This window comes from Nerophis lumbriciformis, linkage group LG23 (genome assembly GCF_033978685.3).
Source record: "Nerophis lumbriciformis linkage group LG23, RoL_Nlum_v2.1, whole genome shotgun sequence".
In the NCBI taxonomy this organism is placed as follows: Eukaryota; Metazoa; Chordata; class Actinopteri; order Syngnathiformes; family Syngnathidae; genus Nerophis; species Nerophis lumbriciformis.
The window spans coordinates 9,304,266-9,328,714 of NC_084570.2; the positions used below are offsets into that span (position 1 = coordinate 9,304,266).

Consider the following 24,449-nt stretch of genomic DNA (forward strand, 5'->3'; position numbering starts at 1 on the left):
GCATGGAATTGTCCAAAATGTTTTGGTTTTCTGCAGCATTCAAAGTTATTGTGGGGGGGCGTGGCCTGCGGACCTGCAGCGAAGCGGGGTGTGTCAGCTTCGAGATTAGTGACAGGTGCGTTGAGCTGTGAGTGTTTGTCTGATCACCTGTCGCTCTGTTAAAGGCAGCAGTCTGGAAGGAGAGGAGGTGGTTGATGGTGGAGAACGAGCGAGAGAAACTTTAACATGGCTGAAAAGAACAACTTATTGAAAAATAAATCATTGTTCGCGAAGATGAACACGGCTGTCATGTCCGTCATTGGTGGTCCAGAGAACCTGGAGGAGCAAGACCTCCACAGTTGTTTTCACTGGCACTAAGGGGCCAAGCCCAACTCCTGAAAAACAACCCCACACCATAAATCTTCCGTCACCAAATTTCACTCGGCACAATGCAGTCCGAAATGTACCGTACTCCTGGCAACCTCCAAACCCAGACTCGTCCATCAGATTGCCAGATGGAAAAACGTGATTCATCACTCCAGAGAACGTGTCTCGACCGCTCTAGAGTCCAGTGGCGCTTTACATTGGACTTGGTGATGTATGGCTTAGATGCAGCTGCTCGGCCATGGAAACCCATTCCATTAAGCTCTCTGCGTACTGTACGTGGGCTAATTGGAAGGTCACATGAAGTTTGGAGCTCTGTAGCAACTGACTGTGCAGAAAGTCGGCGACCTCTTTGCACTATGCGCTTCAGCATCCGCTGACACCTCTCTGTCAGTTTACGTGGGCTACCACTTCGTGGCTGAGTTGCTGTTGTTCCCAAATTCTTCCATTTTCTTATAATAAAGCAGACAGTTGACTTTGGAATATTTAAGTGCGGGGAAATTTCACGACTGGATTTGTTGCACAGGTGGCATCCTATGACAGTTCCACGCTGGAAATCACTGAGCTCCTGAGAGCGGCCCATTCTTTCACAAATATTTGTAGAAACAGTCGCCATGCCTAAGTGCTTGATTTGATTGATTAGGACACCTGATTCTGATCATTTGAATGGGTGGCCAAATACTTTTGGCAATATAGTGTATCTTTTGAAAATGTACACTGTTTAAATATGTCGTGAAGTCATCAACACTATATTTATTCCCTACACAGTCGAATATGAAATTCAGAAACATTACATAGATTCACCCGGTGACATAAATGCTGCTTTTAGCATGTCACACATAGGTGTTGTTATGCACATGCCTCAATATGAAAATAATACCACCAGACGAAAATAATACTTCATCCCACATGTTTTGTTTCCTCATAGCCTGAACAGAAGGGGAATAGCTCCTCCCCATCTGGCTGAGTGCTTGGCTTGATGTCCAAATTAGTGTGTCCACCTCACTGTGATGTCACACCATAGCCACACTGCAAACCAAGTGTTTCTTTAGAGGCATCTAAAACTGCGTGCTAGAATGCATGAAACTTATAATTAAGACGCTCTAACATTGTTTAACACGACCATCCAACATTGTAACAACAGTTATAGGTCAGAAAAGACTTCATGATTTCATGTTTTATTTTATACGCAAACAAATCTGTCCACATTTAATTCAGGTTTCAAAAGCTCCTCTTGGCTAACTTACATATGACGCAGCGACTAAGCGGAGAAAAACTATTTTTAGTTATTTTGTTTTTTATTTATTTAATTAATTTCTGAAAATTATGAATTGATTTAGAATTGGAATAAAAAAAGAATCACGATTCGGAAATATTACAACTTATGTACTTAATTCCAAAGGTTTTTCAACAATAACAAAAACAAAAAAAATAATTTACCGTAAATGCCGGATTATAAGCCACTACTTTTTTCCTACGCTTTGCACCCTGTGGCTTATAAAGCCGTATGGCTAACTTATGGATCTTCTTTCGCTGACGGCCAAGATGCAAATCGTTTTTGTGCTCTGGTGCCATATGTTAGAATAATTGTTTGTAAGTTATCACACAAACTTTGTGATACATTGAGGTTCTGGTGAGAAGACAAAAGCTGTCTTTGAAACCCACTAAGAGAAAGGCTCGTAAAACTCCACTGTGTAAGGGGGGGGAAAGCAAGATGAAGGTGATCCTGTTTTCTTTCATGTATGGTAATCAACAGAAAGATATTGTTCTAACCCAAGGACTTCAAAGCGGAGAGATGACTGGATCTGCCCAATTTCCAGACGACTTCTTTTTGAAGTTTTTTCCGAACGTCTTTTTGAACTAATTTATGGACCTCTTTTGGAACTATTTTACGAACTCTTTTTGAACTGACCTTTTCTGTGAATTGTTTACGACCTTTTCTGTGAACTTTTTGCCACCTTTGTCCTTTGGAAACAGTGGTGGCCATGTGGTCGGGGGAGGGTCCAAAATAAAAGAAGGAGGCATGCGATCTTTTGGCAGAGCGTGCTGAGATACTGTGCAAGGGTACAGTGTACAGACAACTATCCTCAATATTGAGTCCAAATTGAATTATGTCTGTGTTTAATTATTTGCCTCTTGTCTTGTTAAATAGATGTCATCAGTGTTTGAACTTGACACCATCTTTTGGATGAGTTCGCTCACCGCAGGTGTTACAGTGCCCTTTTGTTTGGATAAAGCTTTCAACCTGAAGTACAAGTGCCATTCCGTCTTCTAGCCATCCATAGCGTTTCTGCTCATAAGGATTCTTCATTCATCACTCCAAGCAATGTTTGTAAGTTTTACAAGACAACTAAAACAATCCTTACTTACTCAACTGTTCCATGTGTGGTGTCTGTAGGAGAGTTTTCATGCATATTTGTACGTGCTATCGTAAGGTAATGAAACTAGCGTCGTTAGCATTAGCTAATATGCTACAATGCTTACGAGTGTATGTGTTAGTATTGTCAACTTACAATGTTATTCCTTTTGTATTGTTTCAGTTTTGTAATAACCGTGGAGTTATTGAGTCTGTTAGTTGATTGGAGAGCTAGCTTAGTGGGTCCATGATTTCTGTTTTGTTTAATCAGCCGTTTTCCTGCCGTGTGACAGACACTTACATTTACAAAATATTTCTGTGTAAATAACACTCTTCACAACATATATCGATACAATCTCTGTATTATTGACCATATACTGATACTCTCCTCGGTATTATTACTAGAGATGTCCGATAATATCGGCCGATAAATGCTTTAAAATGTAATATCGGAAATTATCGGTATCGGCTTCAAATTTATCGGTATCGGTTTCAAAAAGTAAAATGTATGACTTTTCAAAACGCCGCTGTGTACACGGATAAAGATACTTGTAAGTTGCTAACTTGCTAGCGAGGACGCTACACTGCGTTGAGGACGCCTTTGTTCGGTTGTCACTGTCAAATTTGTGGGACAAAGTTAGAATCTATCATCAACATGCATTATCACGATTTGATGATAATATTGAAAACTGTATCGGCAGCCAAATTCACATCATTTATATCGTGTATCGTCTACATCGTGCAATCCTAGTTCCAACAAAAATTGACATATTTTTTAGGTTTCCTGGACATCCTTTGGTCTAGCTTCCTCCCACATTCCAAAAAAATGCATACCAGTTAATTAGAGACTCAAAGTCATCCATTTGTAAGTGTGAATGCTTGTTTGTCTACACTGGAGACCAGTCCAAAGTCAGCTGGGACAAGTTCCAGCTCACCTGTAACCTTAATGAGGACAAGTAAATGGATGGATGGTTTCAGAAGGACTGAGATTCCTAAGTTCATTAAATAGGATAAATCCCACTCTCTTGTGCAAGTCTCGGGGGAGAAGCTCTTTGTGGGGCTCTTCACATAGCTATCTAAATCTGGAGTACAGAGGGAGGAAAGGGCAGATGGGGGAGACTTAACGGGAGAGGGAATGTGTGTAACGCTGCCAACAGCAGCAGAAAGTCCTCCAGAGTAAACAACCACTGCAGACTAAAAATATATATATATTTTTCTACATGATTCAACAAAAAAAAGATATTAACATGGTGGTAGGAAAACCCTTCCCTATAAACATTTCAGCATGTTGAACTTTTACTGCTTATGATCTTCAAACATAATTGTATTTTATAAAATTGTGTCTCTACTCTTCTATTGGCTTGGCTTCCGAATGAAGATTTAAGGGCGTTGACCACGTCTGGCGCAGGCTCGCTGGTGGCTGACGAGACCGATTCGGGACAGACACACTTGGCCATAGCGGCTGCAAGGGAATGACGACCCGGGGTTTGTGCTGTGGCAACACGGTTCTTCCTCCTCCGACTCTTCTCCTCAAGGGCAGCCCTACGGATGCTCTCAAAGGAGGAGACTGACTGGTGAACTGAGTGTGACCCCGGCCCTCGGTCAGTGGCAAAGGCTAACCACTGTCAATGTGGCAGGTGAACAGGGATGTTTTGTAGGAGTCTTTGTACTTCTTCTTTGGTGATCCTCTGTCACGATAGAGGATGATACTAGGTAGGCAATGATCCTCCATTCTAGAGACGTGCCATGCCCAGCGTAGCTGCGTTTTCATCTGTATGCACCCACACTGATTATTTGGCTTTCTTCAGGTGCTTGTTGTTCAAGACATGACTGTGGAGTCTGCCAAAAACACTGCCTGCATTGGTCAGTCTGTTGTCTATTGCTTTGTTCATTCATGTATTAGAGGAGATGGTGTACTCCAGATAGATGAACTCTTAGACTGCCTTCAGTTCTGTCTCGCCAATAGTAATGTTGGCTGGGGAGTACGCTTCTTGGGGGGTGCGCTGGTGGAAAACATCTGTCTTCTTCAGGCTGACTTCGAGACCAAAAAGCTGGGATGCCTCTGCGAAGCAGGATGTTAAATGTTACAGGGCAGTCTCTCTGTGGGTTATGAGGGTGGCATCGTCATCAAAGAGTAACTCCTGAATCAGTTGCTCTCGGGTCTTGGTTTGGGCCTGTAGGTGTCGTAAGTTGAACAGGCTGCCATTAGTGCGGTATCGAATGCAGATGCCATCTTTGTCACTGCGGTCTTTCGTGGCTCGTTGAAGCATCATGCTGAAGGAAGATTGTGAAGAGAGTTGGTGGGAGGACGCAGCCTTGCTTCACTTCGTTGATGATCGGGAAAGGTTCTGAGAGGTTGTTGCTGTTTTTAACCTGATCACGCTGTGCTTCATGCAGTTGCATTACCATGCTGACAAACTTTGAGGGATTGCCAAGACGCTCCACGATCTGTCACAGGCCTTTTCTAAATACAGTATAGAAAGCCTTCGTCAGGTCTACGAATGTGACATACAGACCTTTGTTTTGTTGACGGCATTTTTCTTATAGCTGCCTGGATACGAAGACCATGTCAGTGGTATCCATGGTCAATCTGAAGCCACACTGGCTCTATGGGAGGTGGAGTTAAGACACAGCAGGTACCGTACTGCTGAAGAGAACTCTTGCTAGAATTGGCCTGCGATTGAGAGGAGAGGGATCCCCCAATGTTTAAGCAGTCATACATTTAACCTTTGTTCTTATATAGGGTGACGATAACAGCATCTCGGAAATCTTGCGGTAGCTTTCCCTGTTCCCTGCAGCATAGGAAGAGAGAATACGTTTGGGGTGCAGTGCTGCTCATTTGTGCATCCAAATTTATGGCAGAATGCAATCGACGCCTGCCGCTTTGCCATACTTCAGCTGGTTTGTGGCTTTGATGGCCTCGTCAAAGGTCGACGCTTCATCCAGCTCTACTTTCACGGGCTGATGAAGGATATGCTGGATTGCAGTTTTGTCGACGAAGTGGTCAGCGCTAAAGAGGGTCTGGAAATGTTCTGCCCAGCGGTTCAGGATGGAAGCCTTATCTGTGAGGAGTGCTTGGCCATCTGTACTGTGCAAGGGGGTAACCACTTGGTGCGAGGGGCCATAGACTGCCTTTGAAGCTTATTACAAGGCCCCGTAGTCACCAGTGTTGGCACAAAGCTGGGTTTTCTAGGTGAGCCTAGTGGGCAGATCTCTTCTTCGCCAGCAGTTGGATTTCTGCCATTTTTGTCAAACCAGTCTTTGTTCCACTTTGTGGAGAACCCTAAGATACCTTCAGAGAACTGCAGGATGGTGGTTTACAGGCGGGCCCAAAGCATTTCAAGACAGGGATCCTTGAGGGAGATGGTGTGCAAAACATCTCTGAGGTTCTTTTTGGCACACAAGGACATAGTCTAATATATAAGCCAATGTTTGGACCGAGGATGCATTCAGGTTGGGGTGTTGGTGACTGTCAGCTACAGCTCTGCGTAGAATTCCAGCAAGAGACGCCCGTTTTCATTGCAGTTTCCAACGCCGTTTTTCCCAAGAACCCCTTTCCTACTCTGCCGTTGAAGTCGCTAAGGATAGCAGCCTTGTCTTTTGCAGAGGTCTTTATCGAAAAAAAAAAAGTATTTGTCATACAGGCTCAAGAGGGTAACAAACTGCTTTTTTCTCAGTGGTAGGCGCATGGAGATGATGCGGTCGGAATGACCTAATGGTAAGTTCTCTAACTTTACGGCTTGCTTAATTAATTAAATGCATCATGAAAGCAACCATACAATAATGAATTAAATTATTAAAAAATGAATTCAATTATTTAAAAAAATATTCAAACATAACTCTTAAACCAAACATGCAAAATGTCTAATAATGCCTGGAATAATGTATCTTTGTGAGTTTTACTAGAAAAATTATCTTTTGTAAGGTTTGCAAAGACAAACAATATTTTTTTTTACTCAATATGACAGTATAACAGTCATACTAAATGGTAAATGGTAAATGGGTTGTACTTGTAAAGCGCTTTTCTACCTTTTTTTTTAAGGAACTCAAAGTGCTTTGACACTATTTCCACATTCACCCTAGGGCTGCAACTAACGATTAATTTGATAATCGATTAATCTGTCGATTATTACTTCGATTAATAATCGGATGAAAGCGACAAACTACATTTCTATCCTTTCTAGTATTTTATTGAAAAAAAACAGCATACTGGCACCATACTTATTTTGATTATTGTTTCTCAGCTGTTTGTACATGTTGCAGTTTATAAATAAAGGTTTATAGAAAAAAAAAAAATCGTTGGATCTTTGCGCATAGCAAAGATCCAACGAATCAATGACTAAATTAATCGCCAACTATTTTTATAATTGATTTTAATCGATTAGTTGTTGCAGCCCTAATTCACCCATTCACACACACACACACACATTCACACACTGATGGCGGGAGCTGCCATGCACGGCGCTAACCAGGCCCATCAGGAGCAAGGGTGAAGTGTCTTGCTCAAGGACACAACGGATGTGACTAGGATGGTAGAAGGTGGGGATTGAACCAGTAACCCTCAGATTGCTGGCACGGCCACTCTCCCAACTTCGCCACGCCATCCATAAATATGAAAGTTATAAAGACATAACTCCAAAACCAAACATGCAATATGTCTAAAAATGCCTGGAATAATGTATCTATGTGAGTTTTACTAGAATCAGGTGTTTTTGTAAGGTTTGCAAATACAAAAACTATTTTTTTACTCAATATGACAGTATAACTGTCACACTCAATATGACAGTTATTTAAACATAACTCCTAAACATTTTATAGCAATTAATAGCACATGCATGCATAGTTCCAGTTATTATTAATGACACATTTAACTAACTATTTAAAGATGAATTCATCTATTCAATGTTGTCCCGTTTGGCCTTAATTCATTGTTCTGCACATTACTGCTGTCACCTGGTGTGTGCTGGAAAAGGGCAGCTGCAACATTAGGCCTCTCTCTCAGATCCTCTCGCTCCAGTTTTGGGTCAGAGAAGTCTCTTCACCATGTAAGGCTGCAAAGCTCGACAGCTCCTGGAACAAAAACAAAAAGAGACACAAAAACTAATTCCGTACAGCAGGTCTAGTTGAAATAGATATTGGTGTAAACACAGAAAGAATGTGAGTTGTATAAGAGCCATTCCACCAAATCGGTACCATGATGTAACTCTCTCAAAATAAACGTACATTTCTGGGGGTTTTCCCCCAACTCTAAATCTAATAATAAACATATTGAAGTACTCAGGCAACTCTATTTGGTTTAAGATTATAAAGCCAAAGATGACTCATTTGAGTAGCAGGACTGAAAGTAACATATTTTCATGGATAAATGTCCGCTGCGTCGATACACTTTTAATGCTCTTGGCTGGCGTTATTTACTCATTCTGCTTCAGTCTGGTGCAGACTAGCAGTGTTATACCGTATTTTCCGGATCACAGGGCGCACCGGATTATAAGGCGCAATGCTGATGAATTGTCTATTTTTTATCTTTTTTCATGTATATGGCGCTCCGGATTATAGTGCACATTAAAGGGCTCACACTATTATTATGTTTTTCTAAATGGAAAACACTTCCTTGTGGTCTACATAACATGTAATGGTGGTTCTTTAGTCAAAATGTTGCATAGATTATGTTTTACAGAACATCTTTGTGGAGGGGGGTGTGGCCTGTGGAACTGCAGCAAAACGGGGTGTGCCAGGACTGGCTTCGAGATCAGCGACAGGTTCGTAGATGGCCCACCTGGGCCTGATTAGCTGCTGCATTACTAATGATTAATGTAACTATACCTGAAAAAATGATATAATAGCAATAGGAGAGACTATTCATCCCTGAACACCATGGAGTTCATGTAGGCTTTATGATGCAGTTACATTATTATATCAACTATCAGAGACAGAAACTCTTCATTTAACATAATGTCCTTTTTTTGCTGCTTCAACACAGCTCAATCAACACAGAAAAAGGTAAAGTGAAATAAGAGACAGACAGGGCTTTGCTGTCCGCAACACACACACACACACACATACCGCAAAATTAGCTAACGTTACGCTAAAAGCGAATTAGCCTTCACCTCAAGCCAGGACTGCGAGCGAGCTGAGCTGCCTTTTAATTTCTAGAAGGTCAACGGGCTCATAGTGATGATACTAGTAGTTGACTGGGAGGTGTTTATTATCATTTGGGGAGAGTCCGCAGCCTGATGCTTACCTGCTAAACGCTAAGCACTGACTACATGCGCTCTGAATACGCACTGCTGATTGGTTGGAACCGCTCTGTTTGTAACCAATCAGATGGTTGTGTGGGTGGGACAATGCTGGGTGCTGTGTAGAGGACTGATAGAAACAGAAGCAGAAGGAAGCGGAGGCGGCTACTTAATATGTTCGTGTGGAAACTCGTTCGGTACACCTCCGAACCGAACCGAAACCCCCGTACCGAAACGGTCCAATACAAATACACGTACCGTTACACCCCTAGTTTGTATTCATTTTAACATTTACTTGCTGAGGAGATAAAAATTAGCCATTGGCTATAATCTCATATTTACATGTCACATGTTCAATAATGTGTATCGGCTCTATTTGAATGAATTAAATCTAGTTTGCCATAAAATGTCATATAATGCGCCATGCAGTAGCGATGATACTCGAAACCGGTTTTCCCGGTTGTTCGATAAGAAAAGAACCGAGTCCTCGGACTCGAATCCCTTTTTGAGAACCGGTATCCGTTATCGAGACCACTATAGTAAAGAAAAAGAGTTGGTTCTTTATTCGAATCCCTCGGAACGAATCCCGCCCCGACCAGAAATGCCCCTTGAGACATCACAAGAAATGACGTCACGTAGCTCAGTCATTAGGCGCAGATAGCGAAAGCAGGAAAAACAATGGACCGGAAAAAGCGCTCCAAGGTGTAATAAAGTTCAAAACAAAAAGGTATAATCCAATGAATAACTTTACTGAGAGATTTGAGCAGGGTACAAACACACGACGAACACATTTACGACCAACCGGAAACATAGCAACCAGGCTAGCAACGCACCTCCTTTACGGCAGCTGTCGCAACGTTCTTAAAGCAACCGCAGCACATACATATATATACAACATATATCTCCCTTTTTTTAACTTTTGTTTTTCTTTCCTTGTAAACAAAACAAAATCACACTGTATGTGTGTTGTCTGTCTAATTATAAATAATGCAGACGAGGCCTGTTGGCTGAGTTCTTGACGTTTACTTTCACAGCGTGCTCATAACCTCATTCTTAGCTGCCGGGTGGCGACATGCAACAACACTTTTCGGGGCTACCGCGCATGCTCGTCACTCCCGTTGCATGCTGGGTAGTGTAGTTGTTATATTCCCTAGCTCATAACATCACATCTTTCCCCCTACAAAGAAATAATGTTAACTCAATAAAGTGTATTTCTTTTTTTAGCATTGTAACCACATTTGCAAACAACTTTTCTCTTCATAGAATGTTCTTTCAATAAAGAAATAAAGTGCAAAAATGTCAAAGCATCATAACAAACAGTTATATCAAATAGCAGCAGAAGTGCACTTTTTGGAGAGCTGTATTATTTTCAGTTTTGTGCCCAAGGGACTGATTTTATTTAACATTATATTATTATTTATACACCTATAGTGATCACAGAGACAGGTTGTTTTTGTGTTACTGTATATATTTGTTTTTCTGAAAAATCCCACTTAATATACTTTGGGTAACAACAGTCAATATTTATTTATTTTATTTAATTTTTTTAGGGGGGTAACAGTCAAGATTTATTTATTTATTAGATTTTATTTTTTTCATATATAATAAAAGTGAGCTTTTGTTAAACCAAATATTGTGTGTTTTTTTCCATATACAACAACCTATCTGGACTTGATAAGAGAATCGATAAGGAATCGGTTCGATAAGAGGATTCGATAATAGGCTCGAACTCGATAATTTCTTATCAAACATCATCCCTACCATGCAGTCATTCATTAATTGACATTTTACACGCGCCCCTTCATTACTCACTGTCTCAAACTTAGAACAATTAAAATTATTATATTTCATGGTAAAATCTAATTTTAGAAAGTGGAGACAGGCAACAAATGTTATTTCTCCTGTGTTTAGGTTTGCTCAAATCAGGGGTTCTTAACCTTTTTGACCTTAGGCCCGCCTCTTCCTCAACATATTAACACTGAATTAGCAATGTTACTCTTAATTTTAATCATATTTGATAATTATATCAAACCAACGTAGAGCTTACAACCTTGTCAAATGATATGAAACCATGTGTTAATCACAAATATTAATATTTATTTCACACGCAACCTTTGGGCTTAGGTCTAGCTCAGGGGTCAGTAACCCGTGGCTCTAGAGCCGCATGCAGCTCTTAAGCGCCGCCCTAGTGGCTCCCTGGACCTCTTTAAGAGATGAGTGAAAATGGAAAAAGATGAAGAAAAATATATATTTTTTGTTTTAATATATTTTCTGTAAGAGGACAAACATGATACAAACCTTCCTAATTGTTAGAAAAACCCACTGTTTATATTAAAAACATGCAAGCACCATTTTGTCCTACTAATTTCAGCGATCCTTGAACTCATCGTAGTTTGTTTACATGTACAACTTTCTCAGATGCTGCCACAGAAATACATGTTTTATGCTACTCCTTCTTTGTCTCATTTTGTCCACCAAACGTTTTATTTATGTAATATTGGCTGCATTTCTCATAGTTGTTTGTGTGCCATGTTGTTCCAGACCACAGCAAACGTTACCCAGCTTGCAAAGATTGTAATAAATCCATTAGAAGAAGACAGCCTGACGCTTCCTTAAGCTTGGACACACACATCTATACCTTTGGCCATTCTAAGCCAGTAATTTCCAGAAGTTATCTCATCCTGTGAGAAGCCTCCATTTTAATAATGATTTCCATTGTTGCAAAAATGTGTAGAATTAAAATTAAAATGCAACATTTCTGTCAATGAAGATTTGCGTCAGCTTTTGATAGTAGGCTATTATAGCTAATATAGACACTTACATAATGTGTTGCCTTCATTATAAGACTTATATAAGGTTTTTAATTGTTTGCGGCTCCAGACAGATTTTTATTTTTTATATTTGGTCGAATATGGCTCTCTCAACATTTTGGGTTGCCGACCCCTGATCTAGCTGATTAAAAACATACTGACCAAATATACGCCATAAGAAGGGACTTATAAATAACTGACGAAAAATAAATTTACATACAATTATGTTGTGCTAAAATGAATTAACTAAATCAATAATAATTCTGTTTCTTCACTAAACTGTCAATAAAATTAAAGTGAAAATGAAAATACAGCTTCACCACTTTAGTCATATTTTTTGCACTTTAGACATTTTTCTCTGACTTAAGCTCCAGACTTCTGTTTGTTTGAGATGATCAATGCTGCCACAAGTGGTGGAATAGTGTGTTACAACTAAGCAACTAACCTACTCAGTGGTCTTGTGGTTAGAGTGTCCGCCCTGAGATCGGTAGGTCGTGAGTTCAAATCCCGGCCGAGTCATACCAAAGACTATAAAAATGGGACCCATTACCTCCCTGCTTCGCACTCAGCATCAAGGATTGGAATTGGGAGTTAAATCACCAATAACGATTCCCGGGCGTGGCCACCGCTGCTGCTCACTGCTCCCCTCACCTCCCAAGGGGTGGAGCAAGGGGATGGGTCAAATGCAGAGGACAAATTTCACCACACTTAGTGTGTGTGTGTGACAATCATTGGTACTTTAACTTTTAACTTAAGTGAAACTAAGAGAAACAGATATTTTTGGCATTAAGGAACACTGGCTTAAATTAATATTTTACATTTTATTTTTCAAACACACAAGCAGGACTGTGTGCTTCAGCAAAAAAACAAAACATTTTAAAGTTAATTTTATCATGCATTTACATATTTAATTTCCTGGGGACTCAAATAGCACCAATTCAGTGGGATTGTCCCACATGCTAAAACTGCATTTTTCTGCATTCATGTCTGAATCTGACTTTATGGCTGTTTTTGCACAACTATGTTTCAAAACCTCAAATCTTAGACGAGAAATTAAATACTTAATTTGAAAGATGAATTAAAGCCAGAAATGGGCTTTCGTTCCTCTTTTGGCCCCGCGGGACAACATTTCAGTCTTCACTAGTCCTGTCAGCTTGTTTTATGTACCTGCTGGGAAAACATTTGTATTATCTTTAATTCCCACTGCAGGCGCTCTTCAACTTGTGTTTGTCTTTCCTAATGCATCTTCATTTCAGGCTGGAGCTTCCCCAGAGGGAGGAGGATTAACATTCGCTGTCCACTGGAGATAAAAAAAAAAAGGGAAAAAAAACAACACACTCATACAGAGAGTTACATTCTCCTTATAAGGAACTTTCCCACTTTAGCATGTTTGCAGTCGACAAAACTCAACTAGCAAAATCTACAAAATGTTCAAACTGAGACTTCTTCTAGTTAGGCATTGGTTGCTCTTCAGGCTTATGCTTTGTTACGACTCTTTACCCCCCTCCCTCCCTCCCTCTTTATCTGTTTACAGCCTTGGATATGGTTGCATATCTGACATTTCTCTCGCTCTCAGACACCAGTCAGGACTGCTTTCATCTGCAAGGTAAGCGGCAGCATCCTTCTAGAACTCAGAGTCTTCTCCTTCTCTCTATTCTTCCTTTGGGGTGGATTTCCTAACAAACTACGCACATATAAATGAGTCCGACACTCACTTGTTTATACCATGTCTCCAAAAGGAAAATGTTTTGACACTGTCTGAGAGGTATTGATTTAAAATGTGTTTATTTTGAATGACTTTAGGGTGTATGATCAAGTACTGTCATTAGCGCTTTGACATACTAAACAAAGCAGAAATGCTCCGGCTCATTAAATATTTGCAGGTGTACCTAATGTGATGTCCAGTTTGTGCAGCTCTCAGAATAAATTGAGTACTGTACTGAAAGCTTCCTGGCACCAAAAACCCAATTCTAGCCTAGTTTGCGCACCCATGCAGCTGAACATCATTTATTGAACAAGCTTTGCTTGAAGAGTTTCCAGCTCAGTTTGATGGAAACTATGAATGAGTCTCAACAGAAAGAATGTTGATGCACAGCAGTGGCGCCCAGCAGCTGTTATCGGCGACACTCGGCGTGCATGGCTTGCAATTAAAGGTTGTCAGACCTACAGCTTCAGTCGAACGACATTTTTTTTGTGTTATGTTCTCCTCGATTCCTTTCAAGAGCATGTGACAAATGTTGCAGAGCTAAATGATTGCGCAGAGAAGCTTTTTGTACTTTTCACATGCAGCCTCATGACACATCGCAGACACTGGAGGGACGCCACGTGAAGAGCGGCTAACAATAGCCGATTGTTCTATTACGGGTTCTGCGCTGGGTTTGCTAAACTGATTGGATTGGACTTCTTTACATCTTCCCTCGAATGATTTAACAATGTAAGACAAAGCCATTCCACCCAATGTAACTATTTCAACATAAAGACGTCTGTCTTTTTTGCAATTTGAAATGTTAAGTTTTTAGTTTTTCTGGAAGCTACTATGCAGAGACGGCAGGCGATGTGCCAAGTACTAAAACATTTATTTAATAAGCGACAGCAAAAAAAGTGCCAGTGTTGGCGACAGGGGTGGACCACGGGTCAGCAGGGAAAACTTACAGGTAAACAAGCACTAAGGGCATTTAGAGCGCTTAACCAGTGCTATTTTGTTAACTGAAATGTTTTGTCTTCGTTAAAAGTCTGGATTTTTCTAAGTGTCAAAAAGTCAAGATTTTTCTGTCAAAAAGTCGGGATTTTTTTGGTCAAAAACTCTGGATTTTTTTCTGTGTCAGAAAGCCGGGATTTTTTTGGCAAAAAGTCAGAATTTTTCCTAAGTGTCAAAAAGTCGGGATTTTTTTCTAAGTGTCAAAAAGTCAGGATTTTTTTCTAAGTGTCAAAAAGTCAGGGTTTTTTCTGTCAAAAAGTTGTTGTTTTTCAAAGTGTCAAAATGTCGTTTTTTTTGTAAGTGTCAAAAAGTCTGGATTTTTTGTAAGTGTCAAAAAGTCAGGACTTTTTGTAAGTGTCAAAAAGTCGGGATTTTTTCTTGGTGTCAAAAAATTGGGATTTTTTTCTAAGTGTCAAAAAGTCGGGATTTTTTCTAGGTATCAAAAAGTAGTGATTTTTTCTAAGTGTAAAAAAGTTGTTTTTTTTAAGTGTCAAAAAGTCAGGATTTTTTTAAAGTAAAAAAGTCAGGATTTCTTTTAAGTGTTAAAAAGTCATGATTTTTTTTAAGTGTTAAAAAGTCTGGATTTTTTTGTGAGTGTCAAAAAGTCTGGATTTTTTCTAAGTGTCAAAAAATCGGGATTTTTTCTAAATGTCAAAAAGTCTGGATTTTTCTGTCAAAAAGTCAGCATTTTCTGTCAAAAAGTCGGGGTTTTTTGTAAGTGTCAAAACTTTTTTTTTTTAAGTGTCAAAAAGACGGGATATTTTCTGTCAAAAAGTCGGGATCTTTTTTGTCAAAAAGTCGTTTTTTCCAAGTTTCAAAAAGTCGGGACTTTTTCTAAGTGTCTTGAACACACCATAGTGTGGACTGTGACGCAACATTTTGTTTACATGTAAAATCTTCCACTCCTTTGTCTCATTTTGTCCACCAAAAGTTTTATGCTGTGCATGAATGCACAAAAGGTGCACTTTGTTGATGTTATTTACTTGTGAGGAGTGTTAATCAGGCATATTTGGTCACTGCATGACTGCAAACTTGCTGTATGTACATATTGCATCATTATGCCTCGTTTGTAGGTATATTTGAGCTCATTTAATTTCCTTTACTTTTATCCTGTTTGTATATAATTTAGTTTTGCATGTCTCATTTATGACACATTATCCGTATGTAATATTGGCTGCATTTCAGATAGTTGTTTGTGTGCCATCTTGTTCCAGACCAAGCTTGCCAAAGATTGTAATAAATCTATTAGAAGAAGTCAGCCTGTTGTTTCATTTAACTTGGACACACACATCTATACCTTTGGCCATTAAAAGACAGTAATTTCCAGGAGTTATCTCACCTTCTGAGTAGCCTCTGATTTACTAATGGTTTCTAATACTGTACAAATGTGTAGAATACATATTACATTTCTACATTTTTGTCAAGGAAGATTTGCTTCAGCCTGCGACACATAGTCACTTTGATAGTAGGCTATTATAGCTAATAGAGACACTTACGTGTTGCCATCATTATAAGACCTATATACGGCTTTTCATTTTTTGCGGCTCCAGACAGATTATTTTTTTGTATTTTTGGTCCAATATGGCTCTTTCAACGTTTTGGGTTGCCGACCCCTGGCAACTATTTTATGTTATTTGGGATCTTAGTAGATCAGGCCCTTAGTGTTCTGTCTATTTGTTCCAGTGAGAGCAGGACAGAGAGCAGACCAACAACACACTTAAAGAGTTATCTCGCGAGGTATGAGGCTCTCAAAGGCGCTAACAAGTCCAGAGATAATCAGAGACTCACGGACGGATCAGGGGTGGAAGAAACAAATCAGAATGATAAAAATAGTGCTGATGAAAAGACTGTAAACGGCACTATGGCCCTGTCATCTGGTCTGAGCCTGCACTTCCTTTTAACTCCATGACAGGAATCTAAAATGGTCCAGTCAATATAAATAGCAAAGTACTTTGGCAGAGGCACAATAGGAATAGATGGTTACATACAAACAAAAGCATGACTTTTATCGTACGAGAGTCCGAATCCGATCACAAAGGGGATTTAAGGCACTGTTGGAAGTCCTTTAAATCCCCCCCATGTGCTCATATTCATCTCCAACCAAGCACGGAGCAGAGAAAAGCATGCATTGCGCCTGTCACTAAGTTGACATTGTCGGCATTGCAGTGACTTTGTCGGCATTGCAGTGACTTTGTCGGCATTGCAGTGACGCCGCCACGCCCACTAGTCGGGATTAACGCATCAACAGACCTCAGCTGGCGCCTGCCCGGGGGCAGTTCTCTTATCACTTATCATCACCACGGCGTGTTCTGCTACAGTGGAGGTCACAAGATCACGAAGGGGCGAGACGGATGACGGCACTGATGAGCTTAGCCTTCAGTTCAACTTGAGTGACTTGACAAACCTCCATCAAGGTTGACAAACCTCCATCAAGGTTGACAAACCTCTATCAAGGTTGACAAACCTCCATCAAGGTTGACAAACCTTCATGAAGGTTGACAAACCTTCATGAAGGTTGACAAACCTCCATCAAGGTTGACAAACCTCCATCAAGGTAGAACAAACCTCAATGAAGGTTGACAAACATCCATCAAGGTTGACAAACCACCATCAAGGCTGACACACCTCCATCAAGGTTGACAAACCTCCATCAAGGTTGACAAACCTCCATCAAGGTTGACAAACCTTCATGAAGGTTGACAAACCTCCATCTAGGTTGACAAACCTCCATCAAGGTTGACAAACCTCCATCATGGTAGAACAAACCTCCATGAAGGTTGACAAACCTTCATGAAAGTTGACAAATCTCTATCAAGGTTGACAAACCTCCATGAAGGTTGACAAACCTTCATGGAGGTTGACAAACCTCTATCAAGGTTGACAAACCTCCATCAAGGTTGACAAACCTCCATCAAGGTTGACAAACCTTCATGAAGGTTGACAAACCTTCATGAAGGTTGACAAACCTCCATCAAGGTTGACAAACCTCCATCAAGGTTGACAAACCTTCATCAAGGTTGACAAACCTCCATCAAGGTTGACAAACCTCCATCAAGGTTGACAAACCTTCATGAAGGTTGACAAACCTCCATCAAGGTTGACAAACCTCCATCAAGGTTGACAAACCTCCATCAAGGTTGACAAACCTCCATCAAGGTTGACAAACCTCCATCAAGGTTGACAAACCTCCATCAAGGTTGACAAACCTCCATCAAGGTTGACAAACCTTCATCAAGGTTGGCAAACCTCCATCAAGGTTGACAAACCTCCATCAAGGTTGGCAAACCTCCATCAAGGTTGACAAACCTCCATCAAGGTTGACAAACCTTCATCAAGGTTGACAAACCTCCATCAAGGTTGACAAACCTTCATCAAGGTTGACAAACCATCAAGGTTGACAAACCTCCATCAAGGTTGACAAACCTCCATCAAGGTTGGCAAACCTCCATCAAGGTTGACAAACCTCCATCAAGGTTGACAAACCTCCATCAAGGTTGACAAACCTTCATGAAGGTTGACAAACCTCCATCAAGGCTGACAAACCTCCATCAAGGTTGACAAACCTCCATCAAGGTTGACAAACCTCCATCAAGGTTGACAAACCTTCATGAAGGTTGACAAACCTCCATCAAGGTTGACAAACCTTCATCAAGGTTGACAAACCTCCATCAAGGTTGACAAACCTTCATCAAGGTTGACAAACCTCCATCTAGGTTGACAAACCTTCATCAAGGTTGACAAACCTCCATCAAGGTTGACAAACCTTCATGAAGGTTGACAAACCTCCATCAAGGTTGACAAACCTCCATCAAGGTTGACAAACCTCCATCAAGGTTGACAAACCTTCATGAAGGTTGACAAACCTTCATGAAGGTTGACAAACCTCCATCAAGGTTGACAAACCTCCATCAAGGTTGACAAACCTTCATCAAGGTTGACAAACCTCCATCAAGGTTGACAAACCTTCATGAAGGTTGACAAACCTCCATCAAGGTTGACAAACCTCCATCAAGGTTGACAAACCTTCATCAAGGTTGACAAACCTCCATCAAGGTTGACAAACCTTCATCAAGGTTGACAAACCTCCATCAAGGTTGACAAACCTTCATGAAGGTTGACAAACCTCCATCAAGGTTGACAAACCTCCATCAAGGTTGACAAACCTCCATCAAGGTTGACAAACCTCCATCAAGGTTGACAAACCTTCATCAAGGTTGACAAACCACCAAATACAAATCATGAAGGTTGACAAACCTCCATCAAGGTTGACAAACCTCCATCAAGGTTGACAAACCTCCATCAAGGTTGACAAACCTCCATCAAGGTTGACAAACCTCCATCAAGGTTGACAAACCTTCATCAAGGTTGACAAACCACCAAATACAAATTTGGATCCACCTTAAAAGACACATGCCAGTTTAATGGACTGCAACCTTGGACTTTTGCATAAACAAAAAGTCTGTTTGTCAACTTCCTGAAAAATAAAATAAAACACACTTTGATGTCACGGCTGGCTGTTTTTTTTTAATCAATTTTTTATACTATTTGACTCAAATCTGATTTTGATAAGATGAATGCTTTGAAGGCAAATTTGGAGCTCTAAACAGAATTTTAGTATGAGCCCCCCACTTACAAAACATTTTCACACTTTTTTACTTACATGAAACTGTTTTATATTTATTTGATAAAACTTAAATTTGATTTAAAGCATGTTTTGTGCCAAAATAAATTCATGGGAAAGAAAGTGTTCAATAATACACTTTTTTAGTGCAAAATTTAAAACAATGATAGGTTGTGTCATGACCTGTGGTCTGGATCATGTTTTTTGTTATTTTCTGTTAGTTTAAGACTCCAAAAGTTCCTGTTTTTGTGCATCCTTGTTTGTTTTAGTTTCCATGACGACTCATTAGTTTCACCTGCCTCATGAGATTTGTATGACCTATATTGAGTAAAACATGCTTAAAACTAGAATATCAACTGTTGCAAAGCTGTGTCATTAACACTCAAAAGTATAAAACTACTTTTTTCAAGTAATAATTTCTTATTTCAAGCATGTAAAAAAAAAAATCATGACTTTGACACAATTGTCTCTCATATTAAAACAGATGACTTTGCTGTTTTATTTTCAATGAAACAATAGAAAATACCTACTCATATAGTAGTACAGTTGTTATTAGTGAGAATATACTTATTTTAAGGTATTTTTGGGTTCATTGAGGTTAGCTAATTTAACTTGTTTTGGAAAGTCTTGACAAGCCACATTTTCTGTTCTATTGGCAGATAATTTTGCTTAGTTCAAATAAAATACCCCTAATTTTTGTATTTTTTTTCTTGCTTTTGAACATTGACTTTTTGCAGTGTATATAACTCATATATATAAATATATACACAATAATATATATATTCATGTCCGTGTATATATATATATATATATATATATATATATATACACACACAATAATATATATATATATATACACACACAATAATATATATATATATATATATATATATATATATACACATACCTGTGTATATATTCATATACATATATACATATATATATATATATATATATATATATATATGGCATGGCGTAGTGGGTAGAGCAACCGTGCCAGAAACCTGAGGGTTGCAGGTTCGCTCCCCGCCTCTTACCATCCAAAAAAAAAAAAAAATCGCTGCCGTTGTGTCCTTGGGCAGGACACTTCACCCTTTGCCCCCGGTGCCACTCACACCGGTGAATTGAATGATGAATGATAGGTGGTGGTCGGAGGGGCCGTTGGCGCAAATTGCAGCCACGCTTCCGTCAGTCTACCCCAGGGCAGCTGTGGCTATGAAAGTAGCTTACCACCACCAGGTGTGAATGAATGATGGGTTCTACATGTAAAGCGACTTTGGGTACTTAGAAAAGCGCTATATAAATCCCAGTTATTATTATTATACACATATATATATATTCATATATCCATCCATCCATTTTTCTACCGCTTATTCCCTTTGGGGTCGCGGGGGCGCTGGAGCCTATATATATATATATATATATATATATATAGAGAGAGAGAGAGAGATCCTATACATATACTGTATATGAGTACATATACAGTTAGGGTTAGGGTTAGGGACGGCGTGGCGCAGTGGGAGAGTGGCCGTGCGCGACCCGAGGGTCCCTGGTTCAATCCCCACCTAGTACCAACCTCGTCATGTCCGTTGTGTCCTGAGCAAGACACTTCACCCTTGCTCCTGATGGGTGCTGGTTAGCGCCTTGCATGGCAGCTCCCTCCATCAGTGTGTGAATGTGTGTGTGAATGGGTAAATGTGGAAGTAGTGTCAAAGCGCTTTGAGTACCTTGAAGGTAGAAAAGCGCTATACAAGTACAACCCATTTATTTATTTATCATTTATATTATTATAATAATATAATTAATATATAATTTATAATTATTATAATTAGTTATTAAGAGTAAGTCCAACTCCTACCTTGTTTACTTTTGGGACAACCTCATTAAGGTTTTGTGGAGTTTTGCATTATTCCCATTTTCCATTGTCATGTCATTGGTGTTATTTAGATTTTTTTAAAATGTTGATTTCACTTTTTTCAACATTAACAAAGTTCAATGAGCAGGTTGTGTTATGTGTGACCAGGTTTGTTGAATTTTTGCACTGGTCGATTTTAATTTTTCCACCGTGACTAGGGAAGGTTGTTTGGAATGGGTCAAGTAAGTAAATGCTGTACTACAATTGACTTGAAAGTACATTTAAAGGCAGAGTTACTTTCGTTGGCCACTAGATGGTGACAAAATGGCAGCAATCTGAACATTGTATAATTATGAAGGTAATGGATGCTTTTCTTCTCTTCTATTTTTTTGTTCCTTCCAGACAAGAACAGAACTTTCTTTCGGACCTTCATGTCCTGATTGTTTCCTGCAGCCTGACCCTCCGAGTCCAAGCATCGCCATGGAGCGCGTCCAGCACATCACCAAGTCGGCCATCCGCCGCGCGTCCCAAATCGAGGTGACTCCACAGGCCAAGAGGAATCTGCAGGAGCTCTTCGTCAACTTCACCCTCATCCTCATCTGTCTGCTCCTCATCTACATCATCGTCCTGCTGAGCAGCTGAGGCTGCACCGAGGACCGGACTTCACTGATGCACTCTAAGTGTGACTGCATGTTTTCCTACCGCCGGTCACCCACTTCATGCAATTCATCTAATACCGAGCGAGCTATGCATTTAAAGTCGCAAACTATTGCACATTTACAGTAAAAACAAAACAAAAAAACTTGTCACATTTACTGCACAAAATGTGTGAGACTCACAGCTTGCACTCCCCCAGGTTGGACGGACATCCCACTCCCAGTTGCATCCTGGGAACAAAAGATGAACAGCTTTGTAAACTCTTAATGGCTCAAAATGGTGAGATGTTTTAAGTTGAGCTTTAAAAAGAAAGTACAGACAGAATATATTCTAGAATGGAGCATACTGCAACATGTTGTTAAAAGACAGGAGGGTGACCATGTTACTGTCAATACCGTGATAATTATGTCGAAAAAGTGCCTTCAAAGGTCGAGGTTAGAGACCCAAATATGACTGTTTATGTCCAGAGGTATTTTTTTATTGGCCTGCGGAACATTAAAAAAATATAGTGCTAAAAAACAACAAAGAAAACAGAAAAAGTTACAATGTTGATGCTAATACCACAAAGCTGGCATGCAGGCTGTTTCTTTCCATTGAAATAAATAAATAGCCATCTCTAGTTTATCACTGTTAATTGGTTCTGGACAAGGCCGTCATAATTGAATTCCCGCAAAGTAGGAAACATGAATTATAAATCGAATATTTTCATAGCTAGAGCATAAAAAAACAGTTCACTCCCTTCTAAATACTTTTTTCAACATTATGAGATTGATTGAAACTTTTAATTTGATTGACAGTACAGTACATATTCCGTACAATTGACCACTAAGTGGTAACACCCGAATAAGTTTTTCAACTTGTTTAAGTCGAGGTCCACGTTAATCAATTCATGGTGAGATCTCTATAGAGAAGAAATAACACCCTTATTGTTGCCTTTATATATTTTAATCCAATATAGTAATGCTGCCTGAGGCTTAGCCAATCAGTGGCCACAATACTGAACAATGTGATCTGATTGGTCTCCTCCAGTGGCCAATACTGCTGTATGTTGATATTATTCGTTATTTTAGCCATTTTATGCATGAAAATGCTAAACTTTGGGCAAAAATATTGTAATATAAGCTTTAAAAATACCCAAAAATCCATGCAGTATTACTATTGATATTTGAAGGACTGTACTAAAAAACAAAAGAGCAAAAAACAAGAAAAAGTAAATATTTCGGCATTTATAACAACTCATTTGTTCATTAAAAAAAAATTATAAACACTTTACTGATGATGTGTTCAAGCTGCACCGCAAGGTGTTTCTCAAATCTCAAATCATGTTGGTTTTGAAAATGTAAGATATGGCCCCTGCATCCTTTGAGTTTTCAAAAAAAGAACAACTCTGGTTTTTAGTTACACAGCACTACAACATAAAACAGTGACTTCCTGTTCAGTGCAAAGTAAGCTTTAAATAAAAGTATGGCAGTCATATCCTCGACTTTACTGATTGAATAATTTTTGTTTTTCGGTTGTTAGCCACCAGAAAAACGATTTGCGCATTTACGAATGATTTGATGTCATTGCGACACGAGATACTACGTGATTAGCGCAGCAGCTTTGTTGGATGCGAGTACAAGATGTCGTACAAACAGAAGAATTCACAAAAGATCCCAGCAGGCACAAGACATTAAACCAGGGGTGTCAAACTCATTTTAGAAAAATCTACTCCCAGGTGGGCCGGACTGGTAAAATCACGGCACGATAACTTTAAAATAAAGACAACTTCAAGATTGTTTTCTTTGTTCAAAAATAGAACAAGCACATTCTGAAAATGTACAAATCATAATGTTTTTTTTTTTTCTACACTTACATGTTGCGGTTAATAGTATTCAAAAAAAAAAAAAATCAAATTACAGAATGTTATTTATGTAGTTTGCTCACTTTCCTCGACTGGTGCACTGACATCATGTGGTTTATTTATTTTTTTAAATATGTAGCATAATCTACAAAGATGCAAAGAATTGCTATTGCGACATCTAGTGGACACCTTTGGAACAGCAGTTTCTTTCATTCAAAAATTTCGGCTCATTTTTATACTTAGCAAACTCATCGGATACGTTTGACACCCCTGCATTAAAACAACGTTGAGAACTTGTTGAATTAGGTCCTGATATTGAGCAACTCAAACATAATGTTGAAACAACATGCTTTTTGATGACGTTTAATCAACGTCGGGTTCTGACATTGATTTTCCCAACTAATATTCTACAACACAAATACAACATTGAAACAACATGCTTTTTGATGACATTAATTTGACCATTGAAATTTGGTCATTTCCCAACCAACTACGTGGATCCAACGCTGGACATCAACATTGTCTCAATTTACAAATATTTTGCAACGTTGTTTCATAGTCAGTTTTAGAGGACATGTACGTATAATCAACGTTGTATCGATGTCTTGTGCCTGCTGGGAATACTGTATGCACAAATAAGGGCAACAAACGTTTTTTGGCCCTATTTTTCTTATGTCTTTGGTCTAAAGTCACAAAAGTAAAAAAAATGCAAGTGACAGCTATGTCAACGGTTTTATTTCTGTTGCTAATTAAGTTTATTTCATGTTATTTTGTTGTATGTATATGAACTGTTTCAGTACCACTTCACACTGTGTCTTCACTTGAACGGCTTTCCTGAATGTTGTATTTCCCTGTTTGAACAATAAACCACGTCCAACACAACTTAAACCAGGCCTGGGCAATTATTTTGACTCCGGGGCCCCATTTAGAGAAACAAATGTGTCTGGGGGCGGGTATATCTATTTTTAGGGACACTAATACAAAACTTCACAATAATGTCTGATTGAATG

The 24,449-nt window shown here is 39.4% G+C and overlaps 2 protein-coding genes across 5 annotated transcripts in view; one reads left to right on the forward strand and one right to left on the reverse strand.

The window, feature by feature from the left end:
- LOC133622442 (protein FAM184A-like) overlaps positions 1-24,449 on the reverse strand; it is a 114,069-nt gene that overhangs the window by 12,637 nt on the left and 76,983 nt on the right. For 2 of the 3 annotated variants that reach the window (XM_061985190.1, XM_061985194.1), the window contains 3 exons: positions 21,779-21,826; positions 7,673-7,789; positions 1,927-6,329 (listed from right to left, as the gene is read on the reverse strand). In XM_061985190.1, coding sequence (XP_061841174.1) covers positions 7,718-7,789; positions 21,779-21,826 — 120 coding nt within the window. In that variant the 3' untranslated portion in view covers positions 1,927-6,329; positions 7,673-7,717. Of the gene's footprint in view, positions 1-1,926; positions 6,330-7,672; positions 7,790-21,778; positions 21,827-24,449 lie in introns of those variants that run through there. The other variant, XM_061985192.1, reaches the window with a different exon arrangement.
- pln2 (phospholamban 2) lies at positions 4,302-24,327 on the forward strand. Of its 2 annotated transcripts, XM_061985199.1 has the most exons (3): positions 4,302-4,320; positions 13,300-13,371; positions 21,342-24,327. In XM_061985199.1, the coding sequence occupies exon 3, from the start codon at positions 21,420-21,422 to the stop codon at positions 21,579-21,581; it is 162 nt and encodes a 53-aa protein (XP_061841183.1). In that variant the 5' UTR covers positions 4,302-4,320; positions 13,300-13,371; positions 21,342-21,419; the 3' UTR covers positions 21,582-24,327. The 2 variants fall into 2 exon arrangements, with proteins under 2 accessions (XP_061841183.1, XP_061841182.1); XM_061985198.1 differs by lacking the exon at positions 4,302-4,320 and having other exon boundaries at positions 13,071-13,371.